This window comes from Pterocles gutturalis, unplaced genomic scaffold (genome assembly GCF_000699245.1).
Source record: "Pterocles gutturalis isolate BGI_N339 unplaced genomic scaffold, ASM69924v1 scaffold14550, whole genome shotgun sequence".
In the NCBI taxonomy this organism is placed as follows: Eukaryota; Metazoa; Chordata; class Aves; order Pterocliformes; family Pteroclidae; genus Pterocles; species Pterocles gutturalis.
The window spans coordinates 107,210-130,903 of NW_010141041.1; the positions used below are offsets into that span (position 1 = coordinate 107,210).

Sequence of the window (23,694 nt, forward strand, 5' to 3'; positions counted from 1 at the left end):
ACTGATTGAGATCTGGGCAGAAATGAATGTGCTCTACATGACAAGCAGTCTCTGACAAGATCCAGGCCATACTGACATGCTGGGGGAAGCTGCGGGCAGGGGACTGGGAAGAAAGCAGCCACCTTGCACACGCTTATCAGAAGTTGGAGATCTGTTCAATGATTCCCACAGGGAAATGGGTACCCTGCTTTTCTCTGGACAGAACATAACATCTCCTGGTGTAACCTTCTTCCAACTTAGGATCAGGCTAGAACTGAGTGCTCCTCACTGCTACAACCAGCTGAAATGAGCAAAACAAGATTGCTGCCACTTCCATGAATTGTCTGACAACAATGAAGTAACCATGTTTTTTACTTAGCTTCTGAAACTCCAACATTTAGGCATCGAGGAAGAAATGAGTGCACAAAATAACTGTAATTCTGCAGACTCTAATAAAATTATTCCTCCATTTAGATTTCCTAGGATGTTTTCTTCTTTCCTATGTCATATTTTTTCTATATCTTGTAAACACCTAAAACCATGTTGGTTCTGAACAAGCACCTTAAGCATGGATTTAACTACTAACCACTGCCTTTCGAGCTGTTTTGTCTGCCTCTGGTTTCTAGGGGAAAGTTACTTGAGACCTGCTTATTGGAGAGATCTTTCCCCCTACAGCCAAGCTTTGCCCCCTATGAAACACTGTGACAATTTAAAAAAGCCAAAGCTCATAATAGAAGAGAAGACAGAAGCAAAGTCTTTAGAAAGCCAAGTCAAAGCATGATTTTAAGGATCACACTATTAACAGTGTCATGTAGGACAGAAGTAAAATCAAATAGTGTTGACAGCCATCTCAAGGGACTTAAATTTAATTCAGCTACGCTAATGACCACAATATAGGATTTTTTTTCCTGCTACTAACAGCAATGAAAGAAAAAAAAAAAGTAACCACAGACCAAGTCATTATCTGCAAAGTACTGCTCACAGACTTCATCCTCAACTTTGCATAAATGCATAAAAATAGGGACTTGCTTGGATCTAAATCAGCGTGCTACATACAACAGACACGACAGACCCCACTCAGCTTAGCCAAATACATCACAGGAATTCCAGATCCTGAGTCAGCAACTTGCATATGGAAGTACCAACCTTAGCTAACATTATCTTTTTAACTCCATTAAAATGGCAAGTTTATTATATTCATATATGATACTAAATCATTCATGCTTTGAGTTTCCAAAAGGCTTATGTTCAACACTAATGGATTCAACACAAGAAAAAGTAACTTAAGAATTTAATGCAGTGACTTTAAAGCAATGACTTTAGATTTAAAACTTGAAAGTATTTTACTGGAACACTGGTTATTTAGTTTTTATATGTTTTAGTCTATACAAGAAAATAATTAAGTTTGCAAACTGTTATATTTCATACCCTACAAATGTATGACAGGATTTAAACAAATGGCCCTAAGCTATTTTTTCTTCATGTGAGGGCTCACTCCTCAAAAGTTTCAAAAAGGTTTTGGGGAGAACGAAGTCCTAGCTAGCCCATGACACCTTTACAGGTGTCAATATTACTGACAAATGAACTTCAAGGCTGACTCCTTCACATTCATACCTAGTAATTTCAGGATCAAGTTTCCACAGGCATTCCCCAAATCCCTTCCCATCTTCTGCCAAAGACTCTCCCTGTGTAAACGCACATGGTTTTACTTATACTTGTTGAAGTTCTGGGTTCTCTTCTCCTTAACTTGTAAAGAAACAGGATATTGGATGGATAGCATGCTGACCTAGGAAATATTGCATGTACAACCCTTACATGTGTTTATCCTGTGCACATAAAAGATTCCTTTGCAACACTCAGGTTAGCTGTTTAAAAGGAATAAAGGAGAAGAAGTAAGTGAAGATAGAGCACGTGTACTTCCTTGGGGTCAGTGAAATTTCAACTCTAGTGAAGTCAATGGCAAAGCTCCTGCTGACTTACTGAAGCTATGCTTCACCTTAAGTATTCAATGTACATGGGCACCACTTAGCATGTTCTAAATGCTACTGCAACATGAATATATGTATTTTAGATTTAGGATAAGACACTGGAAGATTCCATTTTCTTTCCAAAATGATCAATGCTTTCAGTTCGTAACAATTTTTTAGTAACATAGCTTAATAAACTAATACTTTCCATGCACTTGCTAATGAGAAATATGTAACTGAGGAAAAAAGTCACCATCCCTTATAATCTTCATAATTTATATCTCATACAAAAAATATAAAAAGCAGAGTGGAAAACAAGAGGGATAAGGCTAGACAAGTGTATCTTCCTCCCCGAGTAAGAAATCTAACATCAAAAACCCCAATGTCCACGGCCTAAGCCATGCTCACACATTAAAAAGCAAGAAAAAGTAACCAGGGACTGGAGGTTTGGCACCAGCTCTGTTACATGCTCGTCCTCCCCACTCCTCCTATAAAGGCCATTCATTGCCATCTTGTGTTTGAAAGCTGTATAGCAACTTAATTACTGTACAAAATTCACACTATTGAAGAAGTTTGCTTTGGCCCTTTATATAGAAAGAGCAAGTCCAGCAGAGTGGAATTCTGGAAACAATTAGGTAGTTCTGGGAAGCTTTTCACTGGGAGCTCAACATAAAAAAAAAAAACCTGCCATGTTAAGAAGTAGTCTACAGAAAGTTAAGATTTATCCACATGCTATCAATTTTGCATAGAACTATTGATTATTTCTGCTGAAATGACTACTCTATTTTTTGTGTTAAAAATAAAACATCAGAAAAAACCCACTATTTATCTTGAAATCAATTTATTTCACCTATGTTTTAATTGTTTTTCCACAAAAAAAAAGTATTGCCCAATACTGAAAAACATAATTAAAAGGATATAGTTCTAGGGAAAGTGTGATTACAAAGAATTGTCTTTTATAAATAATCAACCCACTTTAGCATTGACATCATAGAGATACTGAAACTCAGCAGATGCTAGCAGTTTTACTGCTTTAACAAATTTTGCAGAAAAAAAAATTTAAATTTAAAACCTTTCAGTAAGTTCAGACGCAGCCTCCAGGAACGTTCAATGTTAGTTACTTTGGAAAAGTTAAACACGAATACAGGAGAAAACAGTATGAACTAGTAAATACTATAAAAGATTACTTTTATAGTAAGTTACTATATTACTTAAGATACTGACAGAATTAAAGGACATATATTGACCGATCTATCTCCTAAGGCATTGCAGAAATAAAGGGTAATTAACATTTAAAAAAAAAAGAGAAAGTGGAAAAGCTTTGTGTACAGCTACACACACTTGTGCATAACACAGCCATGGGCATTTAAAGGGACTGACTTGTCCCCACTAGATACTAGATGTTCCCTCTAGCCACAAGCAGTGCCTTAAAGCCTGCAATACAAACAGGGCAGTCCTGACAAGAGCCATTTTTATAAGTGGAAAATCTTTTACAATATTAACAACTACTTTTAGCTCCCTCTACCCCATCTTACTTTTTACAGAACCTTGCACATTGTATATTTAAAATACTGATTTAGCTAAGCATACGGTAAAATATTAAGTTGTGTGGAATATAAGTTTTAAATAAAACTATTTTGTCCTTCAGCAATGAGCACAATTAAGATGCAGGTGCCAACTGGAAAGTAAATGTAATTCCTCCTGTTGCTGATGAAGCTATCCAAGATTGGGTGAAAGATCTATGTTCTTCAACTGACAGACAACCTTGGCGAATAACTTCAATATAAATAATGCAGAGTTGCAACAGAGGTTGTAAACAACTGCATTAAAACAGGTTCCTACCAATTGCTGAATATATGCCAGAAGTACACAGTTAAACATGTAAGAGAGACAGCAGTTTCCTCTAGTTTCAGCAAAACAACAAACATATCTCAACTGTACCTACAGTTTAAAAACAAGGCATGGAAAATGTCTAGGCTGACAGGCTCTGAACTGGCTGTTACCTCCCACAAAAGAACTTGGGAGTTGTAACAGACAGTCCAGTGCAGCCATCAGCTCATTACTCAGCAGCAGGCAAAAGAGGAAATGGACTACAAGGAATTCCTGTAAGAGGAACAGATTAAAAACCAGAAAGCATCATAATGCAACTGTATAATTTAACAATGCAGATACATTTCAAATATTGTGTGTAGTTCTGCTCTTTCATCTCAAAAAGGGTTTAATAGAACTAAAGAAGGGGAAAAGAGGGGCAAGGCTGACTGAAACTATGAAAGTCCTTGCAAGGAGCACATACACAGATGAGAATTTGTCAAGCCACAAAAAAGAAGAGCAAGTGCAGGTAGCATAAACATCTATGAAGTCATGAGTGGCACAAAAAATGAATAGAGAAAGATTACTGAATGTTTTTCACAGTGCAAGAACTAAGGACAACCAAATGAAACTGGCAGGTGGCTCAAAAACAACCAAAAGGAAGTACTTTCTCACACAATGAATGTGTAGTTAAACCCTGGAACTAATTGCCACAGGATGTTGCAGATGCCAAAGTTTACATGAGTTCAAAAAGCAATTAGAGAAATTCACAGGAGGGAAAAAAAAAATATCCATGAATGGCAATTAATCACAGAGATATTAACTCAGGATTAGGAAAACTTGGAACAACAGATGTTAGATGCTGAGAGAATACCAGGCAAGTACCACTGGATGCTTAACCTGTTCTTATGCTGTTCTCTAAGTGCCCATGCCTGCTCATTGCCAGGGACACAGCACTGGGATACACCCAGCACCAGACTCTTTCAATACAAGTATTCTTATGGATTGTTTGCATTTTAAGACATTTTTAAAGTCACTTTTCCCAATTCAGCTACTCATCTTCTGCTCTGCCCCTTTTTGTATTTTATGATCTTTTCTTCCAGCTGGTCTCTAGTCCTAGGGCTTCTTTATTTCCATAAATTTAGTAATTGTTCACTGGTCCAAGTATCATGATGATAAAATAAGGCGTACATTTACACTATATTTAAAGCCTTTTTTTGAAGAAAAAGTAACCTTTGGTATATTATAGAATACGCAATTTATTAGAAACTGTTCAAAAGATCTGTTTATTCTCTTTATCTAGAATAAAACCTGAGAAGTAAACATTGAGAAGCAGCAAGACTCGGGGCCTAAAGGTCATGAAGGAACATTCATATATAGGGTTAAACTACCATTCAAGGCTGTAGAACACAGATAACAAAACCTGCTCAAATAAGTTTTGAGTCTTATATGAGCTCTTATTATGAGACTGTTTCACCCATGTTAGGAACAGTTTGACATTACCAGTATCCTAAACAAACAATAAAACACCTCCAGTGCTTCAACATTAAAAGACTGATGTAACACAAGTGAGACAGCGTTGTCCTATCACAAGCATCAAGAGGAAGTGTCCCCAACCCCAGGTATATAAATAATTTAGATTTGCAAGTACAGTTTCCATCCAGGAAGCAAATCCCAGCCTCATGTTTACAAATTTAGACTGGAAATTAAAAGACCATTTGTAAACATCAGAGGAATGACGTCCTGGAACATGTTTTCAGTATGAGAAGTGAGCCCAACAAGTTAACTGATTTAAAGATGGAGCTCAAGATACGTGAATGAGCTGGGTTATATAAACACAGCTGCCTGGAACAGGGAGACTGGACATTTTGATTCAGGAGACCCCTTACATTCCATTCCTAATTAAAATACAAATACTTTATAAATGTGTGTTGTGGGAGTCAGGATTTTATTTTCTTAAGCAGAGTCCTGATTATCACTAAATGCTGTCAGAAGGAAATTACTTGTATAGCCACTTGAGAGTTCAATGCTCTGAACTATCAGAGGCTGTCTCAGGAGTATAAAAACCTGCCCCACAGAAAAGCACGCTATTCACTAAGGGAAAGGCAAAGAAATTTCTTTTTCCTGTCATTTGCCCATTAAAATTACAACCACTTAGCAATAAAAGCATGCAGAAAGTAGAACGAACACTGCTGATTTGACTACAACACTAAGCAGTGGTAGCTTGGGTACAATACCCCTACTGTACCCATAGGTACAATAAAACAGAACATGTCATCATACGTTGTTTTGTACTGAACAGCAATTATCTCCTTAGAAAAATGTGCGTGGGATGTGTGACCTCCTGTATCCAAAGAAACCCAGTGCAGTGATGGTGTTTTAGCTACATAGTAATTTATGAAATGCATACTGCAAAGCTGAAACATATATATTAATACACAGATATCCAGGATTATAAACACACAGGCAGGTCACCCTTATAGGTCTAGTCTTATTTTACAAAATAATGACCCCAGCTGTTACTGTTTGAAATGTGAGGTTATTCCAGATGCTGCTGAGAAGCAAAACTGACAACGCAAAAATTTCAAGTAAATTTCAGTGAGAAATAAAGATGGATTAACTTAAACATTATATATTTTCTAGTGTTCCTTTATTTTGTTTTGAACCATGGAATATCTAAGGATAAACAAAAATCATCAAGTTTCATTCTATGCCAGTATTTGCTCAGGAAAAAAATAACACCCAGCATCAAAGCAAGAAAGCAAGCAGCACTGCTCACTAATAAAGGAGATAACTTCCTCATTAAATATCTGTGTTACACTATAGGTTACCACTAGTTTTAACTCAACATATATATATATATACACAGAGAGAGGAAAAAGCCTTATTTTATAAAACACATTCCAACCTCTCTAAAAGAATGGCTATATGAAGGTTGATACAGGCTTTCAAAAGAAACATAGGATGTTTGGAGAGAATTATGAACTTATAACAAAAATTAATATAGTCACACCAGCTGCTTCAGAGACCAGTCAAAAACCCCCCACACCATTTGCCGTAGATTCACTACAGCCCCCACTCACAATTCCAAAACACTATAGCAACACTTACTAAAAGACAATAAATACCACAACTGACTGGGATTTTAATAACACTTCCATTAATAAGAGAGCACTTCCAATGTAACCAAACCAGCATTATCAAAAATAAATCCTTACATTTTGAGTTTATTGTAAGCAAAACATTGGTTTTATAAGGACGTTACGGATGTAAAAAAGGGAAGACATTATTCATACTTTGGAAACTCTAACTGCAATTGAAGGCTTCTCTGTCCCACTGAACCCTGGATATCAGAACATTGCTAAGTAAAAGAAGAAACACTGACCACAGCATTTGTTTATTCTGCATTAAATATCCAAAGTCGTATTTTAAGAGAAAGTTAGTAGCTACATCAAACACAAGATAAAGGTATAAGAAGAAAGGTCACCTGTGATCTTAAGATGCAGATATTTATATATCCACATGAACTTTGTCACAAGCTTTTTTTTTTTCCCCTTTTGCACAGCATTGTTTTTCCCCCCTACCAGTCCAGGTATACAGCTGCGGTTTAAGGAGAAGTCTCAGAAAATAATAGCAGAATGAGCCAAAAGCCCAACAATAAACATGCAAGAGCAAGCCCCATCAGCTAAAAGTCAGTCTAAACCTCACTGGATGTGCAGGTAGACAAAAGGAGTATCACCTCAGCCTAGACTGTCCCCTTAGAAACTGCCACTGTTTAAAATCTTACTATACTAACCATAAACCCCTTAACACTTTGAGTGACTCAAAGCATTAAACTACCATAATCCTTCTGGAAGGTTAAATCTGCTAGATTGTCTTCCTTGTTAAATCTCTTAATATAATGGTCATCTCAGCTTAATAAGCACAACATACCAGAGCTTCATCTCTGACAGGTTTTGTTTCTGTATACATGGCCTAAAACGAACTGGCCTGTAGACCAGCTAATCTGTATTAAAAGTCAGTGTTATTTGTGAGAAAGCTGAGTATTTCACCCAATACTTACAAAAAGATGGGTTCAAAACCTCCTTATACAGTCAAGAAAATCTCCCAGAGACACATCTCTGAGGCGTGGGTTAGCCATGTTGTACTAAAAACCCCAAAATTTCCCTTTACAATACTCCTCTGTTTTAACTACATTTTTCAATTTAGTGATGCAATGTATTTATAGCAGTGAATTTACATTTAGTGTAAACTATATTGTTTTATCACACTATACAATCCATGTCCACCTTTGAATCAGAAAGATCTGACCATATATATGAAAAAATCCATTTGTGATATGAATTAAATGCTAGCACATGAACAATCCATATTGCCTTAAATGTTCTCAAGGTCAACGGTCAGAATTTGCTTCATTTCAGGCTAGTTCCAAAACACTGCAGAGAAAGTACTTACTGAGATCCTCTGCAAGCTGGACCCTCTTGCCAGTTAGGAGCTTCACCTTTTTTTCATTGTCCTCAGCAAAATCTTCAAGCACTTCCTTCACATTCTTCTCCAAGCGCCTTACTGTAAAAAAACCCAACAAAACAACAAACCAACAAAAAAAAAAGTGAGTGGTAACACTTTTGACCTAAGGACAAAATTCTGGGAAGGTCTGTGAGAGATGCAGTATATGTTATGAGACTAACTAATCTGGTTGGAGAAAAGACAAACTTCTGAACACATAAGCCCCTTGTTGTTTGGGCCATTAAGACGGGAAATTCTTTGAGAAAGATGTTTACATTTCAAAGGATATCTTTGCTCTTAATTAATATTATTGGATATTTATTGCCTTATTTTTTAGGAGGCAATAAAAATATTTGTAAATTGCTTTGCTGTTTACTAAATTCAGCAGTTTCTTCTTTGAGACCAAGTGTCCAACAAATCTTTTATTGTAAGCATCTTTGCTGCCTTGGAAACTACTTTACAGATCAAAGGTCACTATTAGTTGTACCATGGCACTAACTGATTGCTACATAAATGATCCTTTATAAGGAACTTACTGTTATATAATCTTGTCTAGCTATTATATGGCACATTTTGCATGGCTTTAAAAAATCCATTAGAATTGATTCTTTATATCAAACACTTTTAAATTAAAATCTAAAATCAGACTGAGCTGAGAAAAAAAAACAATGTAGTCCCTATTTATTGAAATTCTTTCTGCTTGGAAAAGGTATTAACAACTGGCAACACGTAAACTGAAAATATTTTAAACTGGCAAGTGTCTTAATTATTTGACATTTTATTTACACTAAATCATTTAATGTAAATAGAATATCAAATTCTATTTACTCTACATCTTTTAATTATCTAACCAGGACACAAAAATCAGCCAGCCATGCTAAGCATGAAAGGAACACATAGCTAGAGAAACACTAGAAAACTTCAGAACAAGTCTTTGTTTTAAACACTTCCACTCGCTATGAGCCTTACCTTCAGTGTTAGTAAGCTGCTGCCTCAGCGTATTTGCTGTAATTGCCAGCATTCGCTGTATTCGCCAGAAGAGGACAATATCATTACATTCAAGCTGAAACAAGGGAGGTTGTAATGTCAGACCTCTGGTGTCCAGTGAACATCCTACACTTACAAGAATCTTTTGACATTTTTAGTGGCAACTGTAAACTCATGCATACGTATTCTGATCTTGCAAAAAATCCCACAGAATAACTGCTCTAAATAACAAGGAAACAGACTGAAAATACTTCTCAGGAACCATGTCGGCCCTATTTAATACACTGCAACCCCTTTACATCTACTATTTTCAACAGAAAGAGCTGTATCACAGAAAAAGAATTCGCACACACTATATGCAGGCTGGTGAGTATAATCTAACATTTGTAGTCTATAACCACACTTGTTCATAGCAAACACAATGAAAGCAACAGGCGAACTCCACGTTGTGACTCCGTCTGACAAATGCTTCTGAAGATGGTGTTGGACCAAGGCTATATTTGTTAACAACAGAAGAGACAGTTTCTACACCTGCAAGGATGGCAGGAAGGAGCACTAAATTCACACTAGGACACCTTAAAAAGACAGCCACAGGAATAGGAGGTTAAGTGTCATGGAGAGGCAGCTCCCCACTCTACGATCTCATTCTTTCTTATCTCTTACAGCCAAAGGTATTTCTGCAGTAGTAAATATTTTAGCTCCATAGGGATCATTGTTTCTCATTAAAAAGAAAAACAAAACTCCACAGAAAGTGAGGAGCTCTACCTTTCCAGTAATTTCTTTTTGATTTAAAATATAGTGGTAAGAAAACTGTATATTCCTTTCTTTGTGTGACTTCATGCATGCTGTCATTTGTTGCAAAAGCCTGAGCTTAAATTACTTCCCAGTTTTGTAAAAGATCTGTTTGCAAGCTCCATAACTGTTTTTGCATTTTTTCTGTTGATCACACGAGGTTCCAAGCATTAACTCTAAACACTTCTTTATCATACTTACCCCATAAAAACCCATTCCTTAATGTTTTCTGAATTTTTCATATCAGTGAGGTAAATAAATACCAATGGGAAAGTAGAAGAGATGGATACCAACAAGACATCAATAGCTGTACAATACTGCTTTTAACAGTGTATTTCCAATAGACGTTGATAAGTAACAGATGTTTAGGTCATGGCTGATATCTAGTGGTTATTTTATATAATTACTACCAGGATGGCATTTTATCAATTACAAGCCTTGCATAAAACATATCTAACATCACCAGCTATCTCAAGGTAAAGGATATAAAAGAGACGTTAGGATAATTTAAAGTATTTGTAGAATTCTTTTTTCAGCTAAGATGGAAATATTAAGGCAACACACCAGTGTATATCTGTTCTTCACTTTACCTCTGAGTCCACAAAATGCCTCTGATAATAATAGAAGCCTCTTCGACACAGATTGCAGTGGTTCAAAGCAGTCTTCAAGAAATACCTTCTATAAATTTGGTGCCATGTATCTTTAATCTAGGAAAACAACACTTAAATTTGTCTAAATAAATACACACACTCATTGTCGTGCATAGTATAACGATCACAATTTTTAAATATAACTCCAAATTCCACTGTTGCTATCACATAATATATGTTTAAATATTTCCCAGTAATTTCTCTGCAACTGGGATATGATTAATGTGTTAGTTACATTTGGCAAACATTACAGATGATTGTCAATTTAAAAATCTACTCTTCCATGCTTGTAATGTAACTGAACACTCAAAAAAAATACTGTCTGCAGCCAAAATACATTTAAATTACATACTACGAAACAGGACAAATTGTTCTGCTCTTGGCATGATGCAATTTTCACATTAACACTGAGTGGTACTCATTAATTTATCAATTAAATCAGATTAAAGCATAGAGAAATATTTAATGGGCCTTATATAAACAAACTTTTCTTCATTAGGCTTATTTATGTTCCAGTTCTTTGAAATTACATAAGTACCTAGATATGTCTCTTCAAAAAAAACCAACAGCCCATAAAATAAATCAGTTGCTAGTTAGAAAAGAAACCCAGTTTGCAAAAGATGTGGATCAGTACTCTGACTTGTACAAAAAGGTACGGTAAGTGCTGTACAGGAAAGGGGCAGCAGGTATTTAAATAACTCTTCAACAAGTACATGCATTGTAATGTTGAAAAGGTAGCTAAAGTTACTGCAGAAAATAAATCACTGTTAAATGAAATCTACATCTATTAGTTATTAATATTTGAATTCTCATTTATTCAAAAATTGTACATTTAATTAGATAAAAGGTCTAATTATAGTTAAGAGCCTTACACTGCAATGAGATGAATCATCTTCCAGAATGTTTTAAACGTACAATACATTCCCTCAGGGCACTCTAAAACTCCCTGGCTTTTCTGAAGTATTTTTACAAAATTTCCCACTTTTCAACCTACTTTTGAACTTCAAACTGCACATGCAACCACACCGAAAGCTTAGGAATGCACAACATGTTTCTATCATATCTTGCTCATAAAGGCCTTGATTCCACAACATAACATCTGAACAATAATTTAAAACAAGCCTTGTCACAATACAGGCGAGAAAATCTGCTTAGCAGATTCTGATTTCAGCCTAAACCGACAGATTCCAAAGCGTTGTACTGCATTTGTCTGACAGCCAACAGAAGTGTATGAATTGCGTGCAAGCAAACAGTTATTTAGTAATTCATTGGGAAACATCTGGATTACAAATTCAGTATTTAGATTGAGTCCCTCATATGCTGTCTAGCAAGAACTAGACAAAAACAAATGTTCACAGAGGGCTTCCAAATGTTTTGTTACAATTCTGCATCTTACCAGACATGGGTCCACTGTTACTCCTCTTGCTTCAAGATTCTTCCTGACAGTCGTCACTTCATCATTTGCCAGATAAGCTGCATGATCTTCACTGCATTTGATTAATTTCTCAAGTTCATTTTTTGTTTCGTTACGAATATTCTAGGATATGAATGATTAGTTAGAATTATAGACTCAGAGATCATCAGCACCTCCTCAATAAACAGCCTAACTGCTTAATAAGCCAGAACAAAAAATACCTTGACACTATTAACTATTCCATTTAAGTGACTCAAAAGTGTATTTGTGCAAAGACATCTCAAATATAATATTCCTAAATGGATAATTTACTGTCAATTTTTCATACTTCTTTCTTTTCACTATGCACAGAAATATAGAAGAGGAAGAGAATGGTGGGGAAAGAAAAAAAAAAATCACAGGTGTTAGCCTCCTTCGCCTTCCACCAACATCCACTGTCAGGGTTCATATTCACGTATCACCTGTGACACTGATGAGAACTGTAATTTTTGCCTAACATCTAGCAAGAACTCTCCATGGATTCATACCTTTAAGATGCTGTTCATTAAATTCAAGTAAAATAGGTTGAAATCATTGCCTTTCTCCCATACCTGGCTGCACAGTTGACTGTAAAACTCCTTTCTCTGAATTACTTTCTACTGTATTCTTTTAAACTCTACTTACTTCTTTAAAGTATGGTTCAGTTTGAGAAATATCTAGAAAAAGTAACATAAAAAGCCCATCATCTCTGGGCACTGAACGGAAGGTGCTATCTAAGTTAAAAATAAATTTCCAAAAGCTATTAGCAAACAAGAAGAGAGGTTATGATGAAAACAGCCAATCAGAAGATACAACTGTGACTAGAATGCTAGTGATAATGCTATCACATACTAATTAAAGCCAAATAGAGCATGATAGGAAACTGCATGCAACTTCTGCTTAAAAAGCATGCTTGGAAAGCATAGAAAATAGCCAGGTTTTCACCATATTTTTATAAATTTCCTTCTATTGGAATAACTTTAATATTCAGGTGAATGGCATAATACTAAAGATGTAATTCAGCTGAAAAATGGAAAACAGTTTACAAACCACTAAGTATCTGCAATATGAAAAAAGTATATGGAATTCTCTGTGGTGTAATACTTAAAAAAATGAATAGTAAAAGTAATTGTAAAGTACTTAAAAGTTGTTTTTGTTTTTTTTTGCAATCATCTAAATAGTGTGAAGAGAGTTGCTATTTTATTTTTGAAAATTTACTGACTAATAATCAAAGTTTCCTAAAGGTCATGAACTACAAATCTTTATTTTTTTCCCTTTACCTGTTCTTTGGTACGGCCTATCCAGTATAACCACCTTTTCTTCCAGTCAGGACCCACCATATCTTCAATAACAGATTCAGCTAAAAAAGGAAACATGATATTAAGTATCACCCAAAATATATGTACCTAGCCAAATTCATAGTTCTAAAATTAGGTATGAGATCAAGAATGGACATTTTAGGCCTAAGAACATAAAATATGCCATACTGAGTCAAGTTAGATGTCTTTTACTTAAAGCAATAGTTGATGTCTTTTACTAAAATTTAAAAATGACTGCCAACCAGTGGATACTTCAAGAAGTAGATAAAAAAATATAACATCCCTGCAGGTTCCAAGTCAAGTCAGGTATTTAAAAAATCAAAATTTTTTATGCGTGATAGCCATAAATGGACCAACTACTTTTCCTGAATTTATCCTATTCTTCTATATGTGTGTCTGTATAATTTTTTTACTCTAAAGATTTCTATTACTTATCTTTCAGTTGCCTCATTGCAAGAGCAAAAACACTAGCTTTTGAGGCTGTATTTTGCTAAACATTTCTATCACTATTGGTACCACCTTAGACTGTCACCATTCTCAGTTGTGCTGATAGAAAAGCTTGCACTGCAGTGAAGTTAACTAGATCCAGAAACTGGCCCAGATTAAAAAGTACAGAAGAGTGGAATACATCACACAACTCACTGTCTTTGAGACGACTTTGGAGCGTCTCTTCCATAAAATGAATAGCTGCATCCCACTGCTGTTTATCAGATATTGACCGATCTTCTAAGGCATTGTGCTGAATCACTCGCTGCGATACAGAACATCTTTTTAGCACACAAGAAATCATTTAGTCACTATTTAGTTAGAAAAAGATTTCTGACATTCTCTTAATTTTTTGAGGTCTATGAAAATAGCATTTACTGGGCACACGTGATTCATTCAAGACGCACCTTTTCAAAGCACTGAGAAAAATATTTTCTTGTGCCTTTAATTTGACTCTCTTCTATAGCCCAGCATAAATAATGTTAAAAATACAAACAATATGAAATCCCCCCCAGATTACAGAATGTATAAAGATTGCAATGAAATGCTGTTATTTTATGTGACAATACTTAACAGAACAAATGAGCTCATGCTAAACAATTGTCAGAAGGCTGTCTTTGGCAACTAGTGGATTATGGAGGACTTTTTCCTGAACCAATCAAACCAATTTTATTAGATGTTATTTAGGGCAATAATTAACAAAAGACAATAATATAATGAATTAAGAAACACTGAATCAAAACATTACATAAAAAAGGAGAGATGGACACACCTCTCTATCATTTTATGATTAAATTTAAAGGATGCAAAAATACTGAATATGCAACTTCAGTAAGAAGATATCAGCAGAACTTAGTCAACAATGCAAAAAAACCCACTACATTGTACCAGGCTATCCTCTGCTCTCTCATTCCATTTATGTCGTTTAATACTTTCTTCTTTGACGGCTTGTTTCAGTTTATCAAAGATATCATCATGCTCTTTTCCTTTTCGTTCTGTCATGAAACGGGAAAATTCTTCTTGCAAAGTCTCCCATGCCACCTAGAAAGTTAGCAAACGATACCTACTGAAATGGACCATTATTATACCATGCACCAGTTGGTAAAGGAACATTTACAACAACTCTTGCAAGCATGAAAATTTGCATACTTTCTGAAAACAATGTACAAGAATAAAAGTAATTGACCTTTCCTTTGCTGCTTTATCCATTACTAATGAAGTCAACACTCAATGTTGCTTTGGTATGCTGTAGCAAGTGGAATTCTGTTAACCTTCCATAAATCTATTAAATATGAATATACCTAACTTGAAGGGTTTGTGTAATATTTTAAAAGGAGTTTTTTTTGGTCTTTAATAGGGAAAATTCACCAGAAGAGGAAAATACAATGTTCCTGTTGTATGTATATCTTAGCATGAAGATCTTGCTAGCCTTTTCTAAAATGTAATTTTGAAGAACTGCAGTCTATCCTTCAAACCATCCCCTTACTTGTCTTCAGCTATGCAGAAAGTAACCATTATTCATTTCAACAGGCTTTGCACAGATTTTTTTTAAAATCTTTTAAAATAACTACATTCTCACCTCTACAGCTTTATTAGGCAGTTGCTTGTCAGTCCACTGCTTCAGTTTGATGTCCACAGTGGTGTTAAATGTCCCTGAGTTCATAGTCTGTGCTGCTGGAAGGTAGATATTCTCAATCACATGAGTAGATACCCTCTCCCATAAAGTTTTCTGAAGAATCTCCTCCCTAAAATGGAAAGTTGTAACACATATGATGGCTTTCAATACAAAAGTGTCTAACAGGTATGTACTCAATTTATTCGAAACACTGAGAAAACAAGACTACAGAACACAGGAAATACTCCTTAACATCAGGGCGTAACTCCAAACAAAACCTGCTCGGAACTAAGGACACAAATACACAATGTTTTCAGCGGGAAAGACAGCTTCAGAAGTTGGCCACGACAACTCTTAGGGCTGCCACCAGTTCGTCGCAGCCTTTAATTATACCAGTATAACCACGCAGAGCTGTGTGTGCATATGCACGGCAGGTGGGGGAACAACAAGGGGGCAGACTGTAGAGCATTGAAATGATCTGACTAAAAAGTCCACACTCCCAAAAAAGCATGTGGGTTTTGTTTCTGTAGTATTCTGATTTGTTTCTTGGAACACGCTGTAGTTTTCCATCTGGGATTTTCATTGATTGTTCCCAGATTTGATAAACAATGAAGCAAGTTGAGAAGTCCAACCTTTTACCAAAATACATATTGACATTCATTTACAAACGTGTCTCAAATTACTGTAAAACTAAGCACCACTTTCCTATTTATGATGCATTTCAAAAAGTAACAATGGAAACAATCTAACTTTAACATTTTAATTGATAGTAAACTTCCTCAGGAAACTGCAGCTGCTGCGAGACAACCCAGCTGAGCCAGAGAAACATGCAGCCTGTACCCACAGAAGCAGTCATGTTCCTTCTGCTCCTGCCACAGTCTCCAGTACAGGTTGTAGGGGTTTTGCAGGTTAATTTTATGCTAGCTCTGCATGCTAAATCAGCTTACCAGTAGGTCATACGAATACCAGATTTGGTAGAATATTGAGAGCTAAGAGACTAAGAACAAAAACTGCCTCTTTTTGGTGGTACAAGACTGGTACAAGACTATCAGATTCACTCAAGCTCTTTTCTTTCAAATGGGCTGAAGTTCAGGACACAAGCCTCATCCCTGATAATGCCTCTACTGTTACTGGGCCATCTGTGGACAAAGACTGAAGAACTTCTTATAAATATCACTCCTCTCCCCGTTTCAACAATGGCATAATTTAAAATTCCTCTTTTGTGTTTAAAGCATCCTTCTTTGATATTTAAATTTTGAAGCTGTCCTTCTGACATACCAGTATAAATGGGGACCAAAGCCATTGGTTTTTCTACTGTTGAAACAGACCTCTGGCATATTTAGGGTAGTAAAAGTATTTATACAAATTAAAAGGAACTCAAGCATTTAAATGTTGAAAGAATTCCCTATAAATAACAATATATGTTGCCACCAGTCAAAATGTTTTCCTTAAAAGGCTTTGTTCAAAATAGGATTATTTGGGTCGTGTTCAAACAAAGATAATTACTGATCATTCTTGATCACCGTTAAAAGAACTGGTGATGCGGCAAATTAATTTCACTTATTGGGCGTGCTGAAAACCATTTGTTATGAATTTTACCATTTACAAAAGCACCGTAGGAACAGGGCAGTCCTCTGATTAAGAACAAATGCAATCTAATTCCTTCTTTACTGATGTCAATAAAAATACACTTTTGCTTTGTCTAATCCAATCAAACTTCATTGGAAGAAATGGAAATTTTAACAGGATACAAACATTTGTATTCATCAAATGCACTGCTGTTTTTAGGCTGCATAGAATGACTCACAGAAGCATTTTTTCATGACTTAGGTTTCCAGTTCTACTTTATAGCTCATTTAATTGTTATAAAACTAGGATCACCGCTACATTTTAGCTTTCAAAAGAAATACAAAGAAACATTCATGTTATGCACCCACCGAATCCACAACAAAATGAAGCAGACTAGCCACGGGCCAGGGTACTTCAGCATCTATTACACAGTAAACAGCAGCAAACACCAAAATGGCAAACCTCCATTACATCTGGACTCAAACATAACTTCAGACTGGTACACTGCCTACAACACTCTCTGAACACATGCACATGCCCAGAATTATTCTAATGTCATTAAGAGTCAGACATTTTATCTTGTTTTTTAGTCTATGACCAACCAAGAGTGCAATTCAGGCTGCGAAGGCAAAGGCACTAAAAAAAATAAAATCTTTTCTTTGTGGTTCTCAGTTGTGGTATGGGTTGTTAGCAGCTATCCTCCTCTCAGCCTGTTAAAATGCTCAGGCTAAGCTCTCTCTCACAGCCATGTAGCCATGTCTGCCTTACAAAGAAGCAGCGCAGCACAGAATGGTGCTACTTGGCTGAGGCTACCAAGCAGCCCCACATGTAGGATGAAATTCTCAAACATCCAGATCAGCAATTTTTCCAGACAGGAATTACATAATCTTTCAATTTCCAAATCTTTGATTCACAGAGATACAAAAACTTATTTTTCCCAAGGTCATATGTATTATTTTGATATGCACAGTAATTCCCAAACACCAAGTTAAAAGGAACTACTGATTCATACTTCAAATCGACAGCTGAAAACATCTTTATTATGACTGTTCCTTTTCATTTTTGAGGCATATCTATTGCTCATTATACCGTATAAAAACAGAACAAACAACAACCTGACATCTATAATACCTCAACAAAAATTATATGAAGTATTTGCTGATTCTGACAGGGACAAAGGACATAATTCTGCATTGGCCTAACAAAACAGTTCCTTATTTATATTTGAGAATTCTGTTTACTAAAATTCTTTATCTTTTAAAGGTAAACTTCTGATAGTTAATTAAAAAAAAAAAAGAAAAAAATTACAATACCAGTGCTTTGGCGTGACCTGAGTCAAACTTATGACTTCATCAAGAATCTCATTCTTTGCTTTTTCAAACAGTTCATTCTATGCAAAAGGAAAAATATGAAACAATAAGATTTTAAGTACAGATTGATCATGTTTGCATACAAAGAGTAAAAAACCAAAACTTTTTTCTTACGGCCTTTAAGCCTAAAATGATACCTTCTTGTCATGTTCTGGACAATGCATGTGCTTGTCATAAGCTACCTTGGTTTACCATAAATCTTCCCACCCATCTCTTGCATGCCTCTGGCCAGGCATGGCATTTGAATATTCAGGATCTCTACAAAAGAATTAGAGAACGGGATCATAATTGTCTCATTACTCTGTCTGAAAGACCAGGGAATGTACCTTCTTTTTGCCAGTTCTGTCATGATCACAAAGAAACACTGACCTATTCCTGTGGGCAAGTTGCGTCAGTTAACAGAAGAGGGAAAGACTTCTTAAGCGCTAAAGAATCAGAATTTTGAAGCACACTATTTCATAAATCAAAGAGCTCAGTATCTCCTCCCCCTAGAATAATTTACACTGTCCTCACATTTTCAAGTGTCAGTACTTTACATTAACTTTAAGAAACCTTTACAAATGAGATTGAATGGCATAAATTTTTATCCACAAACTTCAACACTTTGTAGCACACAAATTAAAGCAGCAGTGTAATTTACCCTGTCAAGCTCTCGCAACTGGGGGTAATTGTTCTTCCATTCAGTCTCAAGATTGAAACGTGTGGCTGAAAAAAATCAGAAACAAGGCCTTAGTTTTTGAATTATCTATATACACTTCATGACTATCTTCAAATTTTAACAGCTCCTAAAATTGCCATAGATCTTGCTTATGACAAAACCTCCAAGAACTTCATGTGCTTCTGCAAATGAGCAGTTTTTTGCTGTCTATGCTCAGATATTATGCCTGCAAATTGCAGGATTCATGCATTGGAAAAAATGTAGTGGAAAGACAGACATTAATCTTCCATCTCTGTACAAGTCAGTCCTGCCTGGCTGATCAGATAGTATCTGTATATAGGAAGCCATTTTAAACAACATCTGAATCCAATGGAAGAATTGCCTTTTGCCCACAAAAAAAATATTTTTTTTTCTTCATAGTTATTTACTCCTTTGGCTTTTAGAGCAAGTGGGTTCTTCATACCATGAATTATTTTTATGTAGTTTTGTAAAAATTAACTGGGGCAATAACCAATTAATGAGAAACAGTGATCATATAAAACACAGTTGCCCAAACATGCTGCCAAAACAGTACTATATCTATGTGGAAGAACTAACTGTTTAAGAGCAAGCTATTTCACTTGGTTTTTGAAAAGATGTTTACCTTTAAAAGCATCTGCTTGCTGTTCCACAGACTCTCTGACCATTTTCCAAAAGCAATCCGACACAGCAAGACTTAAGTTCTTTGTTGTTACCTGGTGTGCCTTCAGCATACATGTCCTATGAAGAAAGACAGATCGAGGAAATTATTCCATGCACACCCATGCTTTCTGGCCCCTATTTTCTCCCCATTAGAATAAAGTTTTGCCTTTTATAGCAGAGGATAACACGTCAATGTGCATCTAACCCAAATTCCAGTCTCTTCGTCCAAAATAATCAATGCAGATAATCACCAAAGCAAGGGGAAAAAACCCACAAAAAACCCCACCAAAAATAAATTTTTATTCTAGAGGTTGCAGTGCAGGTACTGCAGTCCCAAAGAGCATGCAGATTACTTTTCTGAGAAATTCAAGCCTGTGAAATCAAAACTCTGCTCAGTGAACTTCCAGCAGAATACACAAGCTAACCCTTTGGATAGAACATTGATGTCACATCACGACAACTGATATTTAGAGGCACTACAACCCATATTTGGGCTGGATTCACTCCTCCAAGTTGTATCAAATGCCAAGACACAGGCTGGGAACTTAGTTCTTCTAGAGCTAATGAAAAGATACAGAAACCCCTGAAGAGAGGCTCAGAACCACAGCTGCTGCCTGAAGATGCCTGTGTCTCTCCATTGACTTGCAGCAAGCACTAGTAAACCTCTCAAATAGTGTTTCCACACTGCAATCATTTTTAACAAGAAAAATTAATGCTAGCATTTGCCAACACAAGCTCTTTTTAGTAAAAAAGAATAAATAGCAACATACTTTAACAGCTTTGAATTTTGAAAAAATTCCTCTTCATATTCTTTAATAGATTCAATGCTTTCACTGCTGTTACCTGGAGAAAGAAAAGAGTGCTGCAACAGTTCCATTTAGACAGTTTTCTCTCCTATCAAGGAGAAAATAACCAGAGCCAGAGCTCTCTTTACCTTTTCCAGTAACAACTGCAAAATAACCCAAAGCTTTCATTGGGAAGAGTTTGCCTTCAATTATTTGCTGGATCTATGAAAATAAAGGATTAAAAACCCATGGTTAATTTTGCACAGACACATTCTTTCCTTCAGCGCAGTTTTAAAGCCAAATCTCATTGTATCTATGCATAGACTACCATAAGATGCAGTTTGTCATGGGACTATGAGTTCTACTGGTATTTAAAAGAAAGACAAATATAAAAGCATAAAAGAAATAAGGCATAAAATAGCAAAACACAAAATAAACTGAAAAAGCCTATCCCAGAATATCCTAAAACCTTTTCAGGAAATGGAACTTGCTCAGGCCACGTGCCTGAAAGGAACAAGTATTATAGCAAGCTGTAGCAAAGCTGTGACTGACTGCAGCCACGTAGCAGATCACTAAGGCAAAGCCTGAGAGAGATTAAAACAATAACCACCCCAAAAAAATAATTCTGAATACAGAAATACACATTCAAAAACATCTACTAGAACAGGTAGGCAAGGTCCAATATTTCTGACAGCATCTCCAGTATTTTTCCATTTGTGACTTTAGCCATCACAACATGAAAAAAATAGTTTCAACTCACCCTGCTTGGGCTTGCCACATTTTTCTCCGCAAGATCAACTTTAGTCAACACAAAAATTGTCCTTTTTCCTTGGGGATCCATCTGGCTGACTAAGTCCGTGACAATACTGCGTTCTGCATCCACTGATCCATCTAAAATAAACCAAGTTATATTTTAGGGACAATATAATCTAACATGCAGTACTGAAGATATAGTAGGCATCAAATAAGTTTCATGTTACAACTTTAGATTAAAACATTAAAATTACACCTATATTCAATTTTTGGGTACATACAGTGAAAATTCACTTTGTTCCCAGTATCATTAAAAAACAGTTTGTTGTAGTTGTATAAGTTTTGAACAACTACCAGCTTGCCCAAAACATTGAACTGTATTATTGTCTGCTGCCTCCACAAACACCTTTGAAGAAACACTGAATTATATTTTAATGATTAAAAACTCAGTTGCTTTTGCCATAGATACCAAAAGGCCCCTTAATTTATAAACAGACATTCCACAGCATGCTGTTTTGCACACTATTCAAATCACCACAAATGGAAAAAAATACAATCAGGAGAGTCCCCAGAGTCACATAAGAATCAAATTAAGAAATAAAAAAATCTTGCCAGTTGGATAACCATCTAGACTCTTATTACCTTGAATACAAAGAATGATGGCATTAGGATTCTGCATGTAGGCCTTGCTGATGCTAAAGATAGTCTCCTTCGTATCTGGAGCCATACCTGACGTCACAGTCTTTAATATGTATATGGAGATACATATTTAAAGGAAAAAAGAAAACAGAAAGATGTAAAAAAGAAAAACAATACCTTATGTTGTCACCAATAACATTACCTCACTTATGTGTCTTAAAGATTTTTTTTTTTAATTATTTATTGCATACTTACACTAATGACTCCAGGTAAATCAACTAATACCATTCTCTGCAAACCAGGACCTTTCACACTCAAGGAGATGGTCTGTGAAGTAAAATTGAAATTAAAGGTTTATACACACACCTACTTTGTACGTAATTACATACACAAACACATATATATAAAATTACTTAAAACACAATTTACACACACATGCTTTAAACCAGCAACAGCCTGTAATTTTAAATAGGAAGTCTAATTTTATGTGCATGTAATTTGATATAAAACTGACTTCAACAACCCAAATACACTTTGTATAGTGCAAAATGTTAAGTATAAACAAACTGTATTAACCATTGTTTCCTATTTGAAAAATACTTACAGCAGATATGCATGTACAGACATTTGCCACTAATATTTGATGAGTCTTACCTCAGTACTGACAGTGCACCCTTCCTTCACACTATTTCTCATTCTGATTTCTATTTCATTTCTCAAAGCTGCAAGCTGTTTTGAAAAAAGCAAAATATCAAATATAGAACTCCTTCTAATCATAATTGAAGAAAAACCACCAATATAAGTAAAGAAGTTTACTTACGGATTAAGATCTCTGTTTATAAATACTGTGTCAATGCATATTAAGTAACCTAGTCTGGTAACGGGGTGTGAAATGACAGGTTACCTACAGACCCCTGCATACTTCAAAAAAACGTCTTGACGCAAGAGCAGCTCCTGCATTTTACCCACTTCAGTGCCAGCCAAAAACCATACTAAGAGATAATTTAATAACTAAGATAACGCCTTGCCCCACTAAACATATTTCACTCTAATAAAACAGGGGGTAGCAGCCCACAAAGACACAGAATTTTTTAGAGAACTAATAAAAGTGTCATTAACTTCCAGTCTTCTTTATACTTACATCCTCTTCCTTGGTCAGATCAAACTCCCGAGAGCTGTCTTTGAATAAAGCCACATGGTGGGGACCTTCACTAAGAGTTACCTAAACGGTAAAAGCCTTACATGAGAAAGTATGGTACATCTAATACAGAGAAACATGAGAAGTACACAGTATACGTATACTTCCTGCTGCAGACATACAATGTCATGTAATGCTTATTTAGCACAGGACTAGTTATAGTAGGAACTACTACTACTCTGATAGTGTATATGGATCATATATAGGCCTGCAGGAGTTTTGTCATTGACTGCAACAACTCACTTGCTTAGAGGCCATTTTATTAATGAACGTTCACACACACTTAGTGTACAATTAATGGCATAATCAATACCGCAAAAGCTGATTCAGAGATTGTGATGTTTCTTACCTTAACAGGGGATCGTGTCATCATCTCCCCAGACCCTCGAGGGAATATGCGGGCTTGGGCAATCATTTCTAACACACTGGTTTTTCCTGCACTTTGATCTCCAACCACCACCACCTTCAGTGAAAGTTTAAACAGCCATTGGCTTTCAGC

The 23,694-nt window shown here is 35.8% G+C and overlaps 1 protein-coding gene across 1 annotated transcript in view; it reads right to left on the reverse strand.

The window, feature by feature from the left end:
• OPA1 (optic atrophy 1 (autosomal dominant)) overlaps window positions 1-23,694 on the reverse strand; it is a 51,412-nt gene that overhangs the window by 9,945 nt on the left and 17,773 nt on the right. Inside the window, exons 8-26 of the mRNA XM_010083897.1 lie at window positions 23,545-23,658; window positions 23,139-23,219; window positions 22,652-22,726; window positions 22,253-22,324; window positions 22,001-22,100; window positions 21,366-21,496; window positions 20,755-20,827; window positions 20,591-20,663; window positions 19,783-19,898; window positions 19,122-19,186; window positions 18,425-18,501; window positions 15,507-15,672; window positions 14,816-14,968; window positions 14,084-14,192; window positions 13,403-13,482; window positions 12,087-12,227; window positions 10,631-10,747; window positions 9,231-9,324; window positions 8,211-8,321 (exon numbers count right to left, since the gene is read on the reverse strand). Coding sequence (XP_010082199.1) covers window positions 8,211-8,321; window positions 9,231-9,324; window positions 10,631-10,747; window positions 12,087-12,227; window positions 13,403-13,482; window positions 14,084-14,192; window positions 14,816-14,968; window positions 15,507-15,672; window positions 18,425-18,501; window positions 19,122-19,186; window positions 19,783-19,898; window positions 20,591-20,663; window positions 20,755-20,827; window positions 21,366-21,496; window positions 22,001-22,100; window positions 22,253-22,324; window positions 22,652-22,726; window positions 23,139-23,219; window positions 23,545-23,658 — 1,948 coding nt within the window. The remainder of the gene's footprint in view (window positions 1-8,210; window positions 8,322-9,230; window positions 9,325-10,630; window positions 10,748-12,086; window positions 12,228-13,402; window positions 13,483-14,083; window positions 14,193-14,815; window positions 14,969-15,506; window positions 15,673-18,424; window positions 18,502-19,121; window positions 19,187-19,782; window positions 19,899-20,590; window positions 20,664-20,754; window positions 20,828-21,365; window positions 21,497-22,000; window positions 22,101-22,252; window positions 22,325-22,651; window positions 22,727-23,138; window positions 23,220-23,544; window positions 23,659-23,694) is intronic.